Raw genomic sequence first — 14783 nt, forward strand, 5'->3', positions numbered from 1 at the left:
GTGTTTTCAGTGCCGGCGCTCAGTTTCCGCTGAACATTCGAGGCGAACGGTTCGCTGTGTTTGGGCCTGCTTTTAATATTCCCCGATTTCCGACTCGATTCGATCCAATCCCGAGGCAAACCAATCCGAGATAGTCGGTGCTGAGCTCCATTCGCGATTTTCGAATTCTGTGGCCATGTGAAGTGCAGGCATCTCGACGTGCCGCAAGAAGTTCTGATAAAGCCTTCAAAACGATAACCATTCATATTCAATTATGTTTGTGCCAAGAACTGTGCTCTAGTTACGCGAATTGCAAGTGAAATCCGACGGCAAAGAAATTCTGCGGTAAATGTGGTTCCCCTAAAATCGCAAGAAGTGCAGATCACTTCTAAAAATTGTTATTTACATTTTTAATTTATATAACGGTTGAGCATCTCCTTATTGCTGTTACTGTTGTTGTTGTTGTTCTGGTTCTGGTGGCTGGGGATGCTCCCCTAGTTGCTGCCTAACCCGTTTATATCTTTTACTCGACTTGGCCAACTGCACACGCACATACAGACAATGCATCAAGTTGCTGTTCTGGCGCATCCAGCAAATGCACAGCGAGAAAATGGCATGTGATCGATCGTATAAATCAATGTTTATAAATTAATGAGTAAATATGCGAAATTGAACACGCGATTTCAATTCTGTAACAATATTTACAAATGACAACTGATTCGATTAGATATCGTTCTGCTCTTTTTGCTTGTGTATCTTTAAGATACACGTACTTGCCGCACACACCTTCTGTCGCTTGTGTTTCCTTATTGACTTCGCCCCTGCCCCATGGCTTCTCCCCCTCCCGCCTATCGCCCTCCTCTTCCTTGGGGCAATGTTTATTTTTGTTTGCTCGCCCAGCAAGCGGGAAAAACAAGTTTTTCTCTTTGAAACCAAAACAACAACCACAGCAGCAGCAACTGCGCCGCAACTCTTGGTCGCTTTGCTTTTGGAAAATACTTGGGGAAAAGTTCAAGTGAAGACAACTGTTGCATTCAAAATACCAAAAAAAAAAAAAAAACAAAAAAACGAAAAGCACTACAAAATAAATATATACATTTATGTGGAAGTGTCGGTTATGGGTGAGAGCGGAAAATGCGTTAATTAGCGGATAAAAATGCATATGCCAGTGACTCGAATTAAGTCGTTAATCAAACGCCGGGACGAGATCGTGTGTAATTAGCAAATGTCGTGACATATGCAAAAGTAAAAATAGCAAAAAAAAAAACACCTAAGAAATGTCAACGCATGTGAAAGTTTATTTTTTGGAAAAAGAAAAACAAAAGTGCTCGTGTGACAAAAATAATTAATTTTTAGTGAGGCGATAAAGAAGCAACGCCAGCGAATAACCAAATTGTCATGCAACAAGTGTTTGCCACATGTTCACTGTGTTTTTGCCTGTGTTTCATGTGGAATTTCCAGCATTTCGCTCTCCCCAGAACAATTTCAAAAAACCAAAACATAACCCACGATAAAAAGCGCTGTTTTGTTCCGTTCTGTTCTGAATCACTTGCCTATATATAATATCCATTATATGTTACATATGTGCATATATCTCACAGAGAGCCGCGCGACCCAAATAGGGAGTAACGAGAGCATCATGGGCTTCTCATCAGCCCTCCAAAGTCGGGCCGCCCACGAGGCGCTGATCGTCCGCCAGGATGCCGAGCTCCGGCTGATGGAGACGATGAAGCGATCCATCCAGATGAAGGCCAAGTGCGACAAGGAGTACGCCATCAGCCTGACCGCTGTGGCCCAGCAGGGTCTCAAGATCGATCGGGCTGACGAAATGCAAGGTAAGACTGCAGGTGCGATAAGATTGTATGGCCAATTATTTGGTCAATGATACGTGTACTTGAAGTACTCCGCAATCGATATGGTGTTCTTTTAGCTCGCTATCTACGAGTTAGCAGAATCGGTTATCAAAGAATGCAATTAAAAAGTGATTTTCATTTATTTAATCATTTAATTCATATGCTAAAGATGAGTTTAAACTTAAATGGAATTTAGGAGTTAATACAAAACATATGTTCACAACAGTAAAGACAACTATTTATAGCTAAATGGACCTAGTTTCACGATGAGATGATGCTCGAACCCCATTGACCTCTTGGGCATTACTCACAAGATTCACTGGGTGGCCACTGGCCAGTATCATCCATTAGTCAGGGTAAAAGTGCGGCAGTTATAAGGCAAGTGTCGATAAGCTGGTGGATGTTATTGTTAATGGCCCCTATACGAGATGGGATGGCATAAGGGCATATCTTGTTCCAAGGGTTGGAGAGTGAAATGCTGTAGTGCCCTTCTTCCTGCACTCCATTTGGTGTGATTTTTGGCAGCCTCCTGGGTCTGAGAAACTGGCCAGTGGCTATCGCGTGACTTGATCGCATTTCCCAGTGAATGAGACGCGTTGGGCTCTAGATATTTCAAACGACTCGAGATAATCGCCAGACAAGCAAATCGCTTTCAACTACCGTGCTCTGGGTGGCATAGTCATTTCATCCGGATGCAGCCGGACGACAGCCAGGACTCTGGACTAAATTGGCCTGCACAATCGCTGCTCTGCCGTTCTGCGGAGCTCATCAAAGTGTCGACAAAGTGCAGCTGTCTTTTGCTTCTAGCTGCTCCTGCTCTCCCCAAGAAGAAAAACACATGAAAATTGCTATAATTTGCAGGCGGTGTCAGTGCTTTTCGCTTGGGAAATGTTTTCCCTGCTGTTTACATGGCCAAACAAACGTATCCGCTGGATGATGCGAATGTACACGCACACCAACCAGTGCACAAAAGCGTAGCCGAATGATTTAGTTCGGGCCATTTGATATAGCCCAACTATATATACAATATACATATATACATCTCCGACTGTTTATCTGCTTCGCTTCTCACCTTGACCATGAACTTGAATCGCTCGATTTGAGTGCAGTTTGCTGTCTTAACTTCAGACTTTGCAGCCTAGCGAAGCGCAAACATTTTAACCATTTTAACCAAAAAGCACAAAAACCAGAGGAACAGACGTGGGTATTATGTTTCCGATTTGCTCAGCAAATAATTTTCCAAAAATCTGTGCAAGGTATTTGCGTCACTTTTGCATAACGCTGGCTTAAGAAAAATGATTCATTGCACTTTTACCCAACTGTTCGGCGGATAAACTCCAAATGAGTCATGTGTCTGGGTAAATTGTGGATTAGCTGCGGTTTTACGGGTTTTAAGACTGTGTCTAATGAAGATAGAGACCGTCTCATGACAATATTTATAATAACAGATGTAACAGGCAGTTATCAAGTAAGTGCGGTTGGGAAAATATGACATTTTATGGAATGCATATGCACTTAATCCCGAATTATCATCAAATACTGCAGATTACTATCCTAAAACCATAAATGTCATGTAATCACATGAGTATTACTAATGCGTGTTAGCCTTCTATCCCTTTGCAGGCAGCCTGATCTCCAAATCCTGGCGATCCTACATGGATGAACTGGACCACCAGGCCAAACAGTTCAAGTTCAACGCGGAGCAGCTGGAGGTCGTCTGCGATAAGTTGACCCACCTCTCGCAGGACAAACGGAAGGCCAGGAAGGCATACCAGGAGGAGCATGCCAAGATCGCAGCACGCCTGAATCATGTGAGTGTCTCGGCCAACACCTTGAATATCCATTAGACATTCGAACACTCGACGCGCCCAGTTCAGACAGCATATGAATTATCAAAAAAAAAAAAAAAAAACCGGGGCACTGAGAACAAATGTGGGGTTAGTTAGAAGGTAGATTCTTGTCTTTCTACTTCGCTTTGCTGCTTAATGCCTCCACTTAAATCTATCTTTTCTTCGGGTGTACGCATTCATTTATTTATGATTGCCATTGAGGAGTCAACTCGACCACAATAATAATAATCATTTGAAGCTTGGGGCCCCAAGCTCCGCCCACAGCCGTCTTTTGTTGGGCTGCCCCATTGTTCGATGTTCCCATATAGTATATTAAGTATTTGTATAATCAAAATAAATATTAAGCATTTCTGCGGAAAAGAAGAAACGACTTGGGGCACATTTAAGCAGCTTAAGAGTCTTGTAAACACTCACCAAAATATGAGTGGAAGGAGAACTCCAATGATTGCTATTGGCTTTGTGGGCCCAGTCGGCGTACTAAATCAATAGAAGTGTTTATTTATGAGCCGTGTCGTGCGGCAACAAGTTTATTAACCCGCCGAACAACAGCAAAAATATTAGAACAGCAAAAAAATACAAAAATAAAATGATAAAAAGATAAAAAGCCCATACAACAACACGGGCATGAAGAAGGGTCAACAAATTGCGAATATTTACGGGTGCTGACAGCAAATTAGCATTTTAAATAGACACAAAAGAGCGCGGCAGTCCAGTTTGGGTCGGGAAAAAAGGTGTCCTATGAAAAATGCTTTTTTTGGCCACATGCGACATGTTGCCAGTGGACAGATCGATGTGGCCACTACCAAAATGTCGATGGCGATGACCCAAAAAAAATTGTTTTGTTTCGTGATTTTGGCATAGAACATTCCGCTGCCGCTCGGCTGCTGTTTTATATCTTCCTGCGGCCTTTGTCAAGTCTAAACAAAAGTCTCGTTTGCCATTGCATCGCTCGCTAGCTAGCTAGCTTACTTTATTATTTATTTATTTATCTATCAAGATACCCCCATCTATTTTTGTGGCAAACAAGACTTTTTGCGCCGCAGTTTCGCTGGTGCAAAACAAAATTTAATGGCCGCCGAGAATGCCAATCAAAATTTCAGCAAATCGTCGATGATTTCTTCATATCATTTAACAATGTCTATTGTTTGTACTTGTTTATTGAGCATCGCGAAAAACAAAACAACGCAACAAAACGCAACTTTTATGCATTGAAAAGTACGAAATGGACGAAGATTTCATTAGGATAAAGTTCAAAAAGCTAGATTTATTTGCTCCTTTGGCTTTATCTCCATCCTCAATGGTTTGTAATCAAATAGCAAACTTTGGCAACTGCAAAAAAAAACCGAAGAGGGTCCAAAAAACTGGCAACTAAACATGCTCCAAACTTGCGCCAATCTCAAGTCAATTGACAACAATTTAGCGAAATAGCAATAAAAATTACAAGGCATGCAGACAGCAGAAAAAAAAAATAAAAAAAAGGCAAAGCAAAAATTCTGGGTAAAAGACCCCGAGTTGGAAGATGAGAGCTCCGACTCCAGTGAGTCTTGAAAAACGATTCTCTTCTTCGGATTCTCTGGGTTTCTTCGCTTCGTCTCCTCCATCGTCATTGGTTTTTATTTTCTTCATTGGACTTTGACTTTGTAATATTTGCGCAATGGATTGAACCGAACGACAGCAATAGGAGCAGTAGGAACCTGCCTTGTAGACAAGAACTCATCGAGGAATTGTTGCTGTGCTGTTGATTTAATAAGTGTCTAGAAATGGGTCGACCACTCCAGCCAGTTGACCAGTTGGTCCGTTGGTCTGTTGTTCTGTCCAGTTGGACGGCATCGATGGCGGAATTGGTTCTATATGGTGTTGATGGATGGAATTGCAGTGTGGTGTTGATGGATTGGCATTAGATTATTATTATTGGAAGCAGACAAACAATGTAGTTGCTTAAGATTGAGTGAAATTGAATTAGACGATGAGCTTATAGACTGCGGCATTATTTATTTAGCATACTTCAGGAGTAATGATTATTGCTCATCCCATTCAATAGCTGAGAAAAAGTTAAAAAAATGCAGTTAAGTGCTCTGTAAAAATACTTTTTAAATATTTATTTCATTGCTTTACACATTATATCGTTTTTAATGATCTAAACAGATGTGGAGCCATACACATAGGAAACTATATTTTTATATCTTTTACAATTGCTATGTTAACTTGGCAAAAAAGTACTTACTCATAAGATAAGGAATATACTTTAAACTATTTTTTATTACAACACTTCACATTGAAACACTTAGAGATAGTAATGCGAACTATCAGACAATCAAGTCCTAATTGCTGGAATTTAGATTGCAAATTCCAGGAATATTATTTCAACTTTATATTACCTAATTGATCAAGGAATGTAGTTTGTCGGCAGACTAAACAAGATGTTCAATTTGCTGTCGTTTAATGGCCAAACTCAATCACTTAGACCAGGCTGTCATCAAAATATTTAGGGAAGCATGTTGGCTAGCTGCGAGTTTGGTTATTAATTGAAAACACTTAAGGGCGCCTGCCCGCAACTTGCAGCTAATGGATATGGAATTGGTTTTAATGTATCTTTGTATCTGCTGGGCTGTCAAAACTACTGCACACGCCCCGCAAAAACGCATTAGGTCTGAACTTCCGGGTGGGTTTTCCAGCGCTTTTCCGCACACATGACAGCTTTTCTGGGGCTTCACGTATATGTACGTGTATATGCCCCTCCTCCTTGGGTTTCCCCTCAATTCTATTGTATTGATAAACCGCAGAAGGCATGCTAAAATGGCCAGACTTGTTCTTTAGCAGCGGGTATACATTTCCATAGGCTGGCATTGAAAATACTGCGGCGAATCGTACTCGTATTAATTACAATAAGTTCAATTCAAGTATCTTTATGGCAATCAAACAGAACGACGACGTCAAGCGAAACAACAACAATCGGTTGTCTGTGTTTTCGTCTCTGGTATTCCAGATAAGCATATCTTATCACTTTGAAGTGGGCGTACTGCGCGGGGTGGGCCAAGCTGAACTGAACTGGAGGAGCACAAACAAGCGAGTGCAGTGGCCACATCAAATGTATCTAGCAAATGCACATGGCTCCCGTTCAGTTTGTAGCACTTGAAGATACTTAACGAATGGCATGCAAAAGCCAGCGCTTGATTGAATGAACTTCCCCCCATTAAACTTGTTGAACGAGGGGGGGAACTGGGTAATGTTATTTGAGAAACGGCGCCAGAGTTATGTTTTTCAAGCAACCCTCAGAACTGGGAAATGCCACGCCATTTCACCCCAAACCGGCGTCCTTTCACTCCACTCAATTGGCTCCAAGCACAAAAGCCTTCGGACATGCCTTTTAATTGAGCTGCATTGACCTGTGCCCGGAGTTCTGGACTTCTCAAGTGTCTACAAAGTTTTTCGCCCTCCTCCCAATGCATAATGGCCATACGCACGTACAACCCAAGGAAATGCTTCAAAAATTCGAGACTTTAAGTTAGTTTCGTTCTGATGTTAATGCAAAACTAGAGCTCGCCCCAACTTTAGATAATCCCGACCAACTGAAACAATGCGATACGGTTGGACTATCATGTGGCAGCCCCGGGAAAACGGCTTAGTTTCTACATGATAAATGGAGTCCCAAATCTGAGCCAAGTACAGGGTCGCAAATGCGTTTCGTATACAACCATTTTGGGGCATAAATTCTGAATGTGTCTTGAACCCCAAAATGCTATGCACATAAAATGCCAAAACAACTTAAATGCTTGCCATCTGCGTGGGGGTTTATTTTTCGGGGCAACATAAAAAAGGAGGGGGTGCCACAAAAGTTTCTTGACATTGCGACAAAAGCTGCACAAATTGCAGGCACACATGCCGTTGTCTCTTGACAGGGACAACTTGTAGATACTTTTGTATCTGTTTATTCGCTAGTCACTGCCATAAGTTGTCCGGCCTGTAAGCCCAGTGATTTCGTAAAGTTTTGCAGCTGCGAACTCCTAAATTCGACCGAACTGCACGCAGCATAAAAATTAGACCTGATATTTGTTGACAACAAACATGGGGCAAAGTTTGTTTTTCATTCGCCGCGAGGGGGGGCGCCATTGGATAACGATTTGTTATTCTTTTATCGGTGGGGGGAGGAGGTCGTAACTCCATGGAGTTGTTAAAAAGCTAACTTGCGGTCGTCGGACGACGTCATGGCGTGCGACTGGCGTCCAACGCCCGGGGTTGGTTTCTCCAACCTCGAACATCCAAACTCCAACTTGCAACTCCCAGCCGATACATTTGGGCCAACAATCATGTTTGGGGGTTGCTAGCATAATTGCCACATAATGGCCACGACTGACTGTGGCGCCACTTCTAGTTGCCCACGGCCAGTTCCGGCTGCAGTCCGCTGACTCATCTGCCGCTCCGCTCCAACTTGCAACTTAACTTTCGTTTTGGGCCAGCGTCTGCGGATGGCGGAACTATTAACCCAGCTGCATCGACATTGTCTGGGCGACATAAATGCAATGCACGTATGGGTGCACTGAAGGAAAGTGCATGTACTTGATGTCAATTTACAAGATATAACTATATCTTCATAGATATATTTTTTATGGAAAAACACCTATTTTTCCCCTTTTTTTTGAGTGTCTGCGAAGAGCGTGTTTGCCAAACTCAACGTCTCGACGGCCCTGATGATGATTACTTCCGCCAAACAGTGACATTTTCCACGTGGCATAGCAATTCCCTCGCCTAATGCAATCGGGCATTCGGCTGGAGAAATCAGTCTGAAAAGTCTTTGTCTGCCAAAAGGAAAACTCGTTATCGGCTAACGCATTGGAAATGAATCTAAATGTAGCAGCGGAAATATTTCCGCAAAGGTTATAACCTTCAGTTTCCACGACACGCATAAATTTTCCACCAAATAAACAAAGAGCTTGTATTTTATATATGTATATAGTTCTTGGCTGCCATTAGTGCGTTTTCATCTGGGCATTATTATATGTAAATTCGAATTAAAATACTCCTGCTCGCTTTCTCGTTTTTCATTCTCTGATTTATATGCCTCGTTATTGAATTTCGCCTTAATTCATATTCCCCTTTTAATTCGCATTGCTGCTGTCGAAAATATCATCAATTATGTTTGTTGATTCTGCCAGCCTGCTGGATTCGCGGCTTTTGTAGTTCCTCGTCAATGGGATATAAGGTGCGGCATCATTTCGGTATTTTCTTCTATTTTTTTTAATCTATATCCATCACCATACATTACCTAGGCAGAGGGTCGCCCCTGGGTCTGGTTTAATCGCCCACGCCTTCATTTGATCATTAAATATCAGCAGAACCAGCAGCCAAATTGTTTACTTACGCTCATACATATAAGCCAATGAAGAAAAAACATTAAGAAAACAGCAACATGTTTATTTATAAACAAAAAAATATATCTTGTGTGCTAAATGACGACAAATTATAGCTATTTCATTGCCGCTAATTTTCTATAGAAATGAATATACACACAACACCTTTTTGCCCCTCATTCAAAACCCTGCACGTGCCCTTTTTAATTTCGGAAAGTCCGTTGTGGTGGCAAATTGAGTTAAGCCCGTTGGACAACCGCAAAAATGGCCAAATAAATAAATTGGGAACAGAGCTGGAGTTGTGCAATGCACCATGGGTCACTGGTTTGAGTTTGGGTTTGGGGTTTGGGGTTTGAGTGACAGCAGGATGGACGCTTCCACATTGTGCAATGTCAAGTATCAGGGTTGACGGGCCAAGTGAATGGCAGGCGGACAGGACTTTGGCCGGGATGAGTTCCGTTCCGGACGCCTACAAAGCATAAAAGTCACGGAGGAAACCACGCAGTGTCCTGCGTCCTTCTGCCTGAAATTCTAATAGAACCGGCAAATGTCAACAGGGCTACTACTGTGGGCAAGGAGGTGGAGCGGGAATGAGGGAAAAAAATGGAAATTTGCATTATGTCTGCGTTGACGGGATGCGGAAATTATTATGCAGGCTTGTTTGGATTCGCATCTACTTTTTGTCTGATTTTTAAATTCTCTGCTCAACAGTATAATACCAATATTTCTTCATTAAATATTGCTCAAAAGATAAGTCGCCTAATAAACAAATTAATGCATTAACAAATGTTCAGATATGATTAAACATCTTGTATAAGTTTGTAATTTTAATTCAATAAAAACCACCTCCATTATCTTAAATTAAAGGCTGTGCTTGTATTTTTAATGGATTTTTAATAGTTATCCGACTAGTGTGTCCTGGCCAGTTGTTACATCCTCCCACTGCCGCTGTCTGTGGGCAATTTGCCTACAGCCCCCGAAAAGCGCAGCCAAGTGCCAACGAATTTCGACCATGTCATGTGGCCATCCGTGTCCGTGTTAGCCATGGCAACAGCCTGGCCCTTAACTCGTTGGCATTGGTTAGGCCAGACTAGACCAGACCAGACACAGACACCGCTGGCGACCCAGACAGAGGGCCATGTGGACTTTTGGCCACATTTGCTTGGATGCACAGAAAGGGTAGATATACATTTATGGATGGATATGTGTATGTGGGGTGGATGCATTGCGAGCCGCACGGTGGAGATTCAAGTTGCCGAACCGATTCTGATTAAACTAATGGTGGCCATAAATCAGAGCCATGTCGGCGACTTTAATCAAATTTAATGCCCAATACTGCTGCTTGGCACCCGAAAATCTAACAATTAAATTGGCGCGACCGTAATGCTGGCCTTTTTATGCCGCAAAACTCTAGTCCCAAATGGCAAAAAGTTATGCTGGAAATGGGTATGGGCTTGTCTGCGATGTCTGGCCGTGAGTCCTTCGTTCTAATAATGGCAACGCCGCCGCCATTAACAGAACGCATTATTGTTCGTAATTTTCTGTCAAACTCTTGGGCAAAAGCAATTTTGCGGCGCAATCAACAAAACTTCAGTCGCGCCACGCCCCCAAAAGAAACGTCGTCGGCATTTTCCTGGGAAACGCATTCAGATTTTTTCACGTTCCTTTGGTTGGATCCTCCCCAGGCCGGGCTCAAAAAATCCTCCCCCTTTTGCTAATTTCCAGTCCCTTGGTAATATTTTTTGCATTTTTACGATGCCAAAGATGCTGTCGGCGTGTAGTTGTAGTTGTAGTTGTTGCTGCTGTTGATGTTTGCCGTTGGCGCTACACTACCGCCTTGCACATTGCTCATACGCAGCGTTGGCCACGTTGAAATAAGAATGTTGAGAAAATAGTGGAAAATTGAAAATTCAGCGAGAGATAAAAGCTGCTGATGGGAAGGGGTGGCGTTGCCAAGGGGAATGGGAAATGTTGACTGTGTCTGCGTTAATTCGGTTTTGCTAATTTGGAATGGCGCCAAATTGAAAATAAAAACTTTGCAAGCTCGAAAAAATACCGCTGTTCGGCAGATACAGTAAACAATCGGTAATATGGCTAATTGAAATGGATTTACCCCCCGAAAGGTGATTGTTGTGACTAGGTGATAAAAGCGAGAAAGCGCCGTAAACTATTTTATGCGAAATTAATAGATAACAAATGATTATTGTTACTTCTTTGTTGATTAAAATGGTTGCAAAAACAGTAATTGATATCTCACATTAAAACTTTTTTTACTAGGTAGTTAGTAAGTAGAAAGTTTATTTACATATTAAATTATTCTATAAATACATATTTAATAAGCTTTGTCTACTTAATATTAAATGCCTTTCTGCCCGCCTGACTTTTCTTTTAACTTTCTGTCAGTCGGAAAATTTTCTTGTTTTCGCTTCGCGCAAAAGTGAAATTTATGTTCTCAGTTGGGGCTAATTTATGTTGCACGAAAATAAATAATATTGTTTGCCATCAAATATATAGGAAATTACGTAGCCGCCGCGTGTGCCGCCAAAAATGATATTTTCGCTTAAGTGCAATGGGAAATGCGACAGCTGCAGCTAGAAAATTAATACGCCAGCGATTGTGTTTGAACAGTCGGCAGGCAAACGAATATAATGAAAGCGCTGCAAGATTTTATAGCTGCCTGCCTACTAAAAATAAAAATGGCGCAGTGCAGCCATGACTCAAAATGGCATACCCGAAAAAATGAAATGCAAGGTGGTATCCACAGCTTAACCCACCCCATTTCGGGTGGGGCACTTTCATCAGCCGCCGCGGGAAGCCGCAAAAGTGTGGGCATAGGTCATGTGCTCAGACCCTGGCAAATCAATCGATTCCCTTTCGAAAAATTCACCTTGAAAGCCAAAGCTTGCCATTGTGGGTCGGGGTAAACCGAAAAAAGGACAACAAAATCGTTTTGTTTGTGCTCATTAAAATGTACTTGAACAACCAGCGAAGTGTTCACGCCATCGAAAGAGGAAAAGGTCGGGTTTTTTGATGCTAAAGGGCTGGAAACCCCACGAAGGTAACTGAAAATGCACTGAAATGAATGAAAGAGCAAGACAAGCTAAAATGCATTATGAACCCAACGGTTTGGCACCAAAAAATCCAAATTTAAATGCAATTGGGGTCATTGGAGCATACATTACAATGTGTTAATTGATGAATGTGCTAATTCACAAATTGAAAGTGCGAAAGTTACGTGAGGCCAAGTTATGATAAAACTCGAGAAATGAGTCAACTTAAATGCTCAAAATAAGTGGAACGGAAAGCGTGCAAAATTAACTAACTTCTATGGGAAAAAGAAAGAAGGTTCAATAATTGGAGCTAGTTAGCAAAACTTTAATTGTTTGCAATCTTAGTGGATTGTGTATTTTTTTCATCTAGCAAGTAAATGAGATATAATTGACTTTATACTCTATATATTTTAATGATATTCAGTTATGGTTTCAGCAACACAAAAAATATCTGCCATATTCTTGAGCAACCCTCCAAATTGCCCAATTCCCCATTAAAACACTTTTATCTTTTGCTCTTTTGGGCCGCACCTTCTCAATTGTTTGTCTGGCGATTATTTCGGTAATTAAAATCGACTTAATGGTGTACGACAAAATGCGAAGCTTAGTGGCATGCCAATATGACATTGAACTCTGTGCGCGGTACTCAAGCGTACTCTTTTTCGGAGCCCACCCTCCTCCCCAAATTGGTCAAGGCGAGTGTTTGAACCGAAAGATACAAAATAGTGACAAAGTGCCACTAGAAACCGAAGGGGCCACACACAACGAGCGATTATTTATGGCCCAAAAGAGACAAAAGGCGGGCTGTGTCAATGGCCAACAAACGCTTGGCCACCACTGAAGCAGGGAAACGTGCCAAAAACTGAGGCAATAATAACAGTGGTATCGCCTGCTAATTTTTTTTATTTTTTTGGTAAGGTCACCAGTAAAATGGGATGGGATTTTTTTCTGCTCTGGGCTTTTCCATGCGCCAGTTCAGTTCAGTTCGGTTGGGTTTTTCTTTTATTCTACTGTTCACTTGCAAAGTGATGTTGATTGTCAGCTGAACTTGTTTGGTTTGCGGATTTACCATGCGCCACATCCGCATCCGTGTCACCAGCGTCAGCGTGTCGGGACGAGCAGAAAGTGGAGCAGAAAACCTGAAAAAAAAAACCATACAACCGGGTAGTAGTAGTCGCACAAAAATAAAAAATACAAAAAAAAATAAAAAAAAATGGTAAAAAAAAAGGCGGCGAACAAGTTGCGAGAAAATCAAAAACAAAAAGAAGTCCGCTGTGTGTTTATTTCTGGTTCTCGACTTGCATCTCGCGTCGCGTTTCGCAGTCGCAAATACTTAATTGAGCAGATTTGGAGTCAATTATTGCCAAAGAGAAATTCTTAAGCGCAAAACTTTCGAGCGTGAAAGTCGACTTTGTCTAATTTGCGCTGGAAAGCCGCCAAGTCGTCGACTCTGATCCGGTAAATGATTATGATTCGCAGTGCATTTTGGCATTGCATTAACACTAATATGGGGAAAATTGCTCGCTAAATGGGAACACACCCACAGAAAATCATCATTTGCACATAAAGAAATTATGGATTGTTATGTTTATAATTTATTTCTTTAATCATTTAATATATCATTAATATATCGCATTGTAGCCAAACTAATATTTTCTTGATGCCTCTGGCTTAAAAACCAAGTTACACATTTGATTTTTTCACTACCCCATTTAATTAAAGTTGATAAGCATACTTTTGCCTGTTCGCGATCCCAATAACAATCTCGTAATTGCCATCTAAACGAAGCCAATTGCAAAGGCAAAGACAAATCAGTGTATCAATGGAGAGCTTTCGTCTGAGCGGCTCCTAATTGGCAATTTACGTAATGAGGCATTGATTATCAGGTAATTACTGCGAGAAGTGGAGCAATATGTAAGAAAGCTTGATGACGTTAAGCAGATATATATTTGTAGCATATATGTGGGATATTGGAATGCATTTGTATATACTTATAACCGATAAACCGGTTAATGCGCACTTGCCTCAAAAAGGTTCTGGTTCCGTTTAGTATATTCAAAAGAATTCATTTCAATTTGCGCTCACCGTAATCACAAGATCGACCCAAAGTTGATCGCCCTCGCTCCGCTTGGTGAGAAATGCCAAAAAAAAAAAAAAAACAAGAAGAAACTTAAAAAACAATAAAGTAAAGAAGCTGAGAGAACAACAGCTCCAACAAGGTCATAAACAATTAAAAGAAGTGACAGACTATGTATGACAATAAATACTAGAAACATCAGCAAATGGCGACGTCAAGCTCACGTAGTTGCTGTGATTTTTATCTTGTGTGTGAATTTTATTTTGCCCAAGTTTTCCCCGACTCGCTTTTGCCGATCTCTTTCCGCGAATTTTACGAGGGGAATGTTGATCCCGGGCAAATAAAGAAAAAACCACCGCGAAGGTGGCGCTTATTTTGTTTGAACTCTTGCACATACATAAGTATATATATATCTGTATATATAGATAGAGATATAATGGCCATATCCCAGTTTGGTCTCGACCAATTTGGCTAATGATACCAGCTCAGCAGTTACGCTTATTGAATACTAATTAGCTTACTTCGTTTAGTGGGAGCAGTAAGAACGGATTCGAGGATCGTTCAAGTGTTAACACATAAAATCAACTGTTATGTTTCGGGTCCCGTGTAGCCCATAAATCCATGGC

General features: G+C 41.5%; 1 protein-coding gene across 4 annotated transcripts in view; it reads left to right on the forward strand.

The window, feature by feature from the left end:
* The window catches only part of LOC6728802 (tyrosine-protein kinase Fer), a 26745-nt gene continuing 11962 nt past the window's right edge, over window positions 1-14783 (forward strand). For 2 of the 4 annotated variants that reach the window (XM_016177139.3, XM_016177138.3), the window contains exons 1-3: window positions 4-324; window positions 1581-1814; window positions 3456-3643. In XM_016177139.3, the coding sequence (XP_016035490.1) occupies window positions 1619-1814; window positions 3456-3643 (384 nt within the window). In that variant the 5' untranslated portion in view covers window positions 4-324; window positions 1581-1618. Of the gene's footprint in view, window positions 325-1580; window positions 1815-3455; window positions 3644-14783 lie in introns of all 4 variants that reach the window. The other 2 variants (XM_016177140.3, XM_016177141.3) reach the window with 2 other exon arrangements.

Source organism: Drosophila simulans, chromosome 3R (assembly GCF_016746395.2).
Source record: "Drosophila simulans strain w501 chromosome 3R, Prin_Dsim_3.1, whole genome shotgun sequence".
Lineage (NCBI taxonomy): Eukaryota > Metazoa > Arthropoda > Insecta > Diptera > Drosophilidae > Drosophila > Drosophila simulans.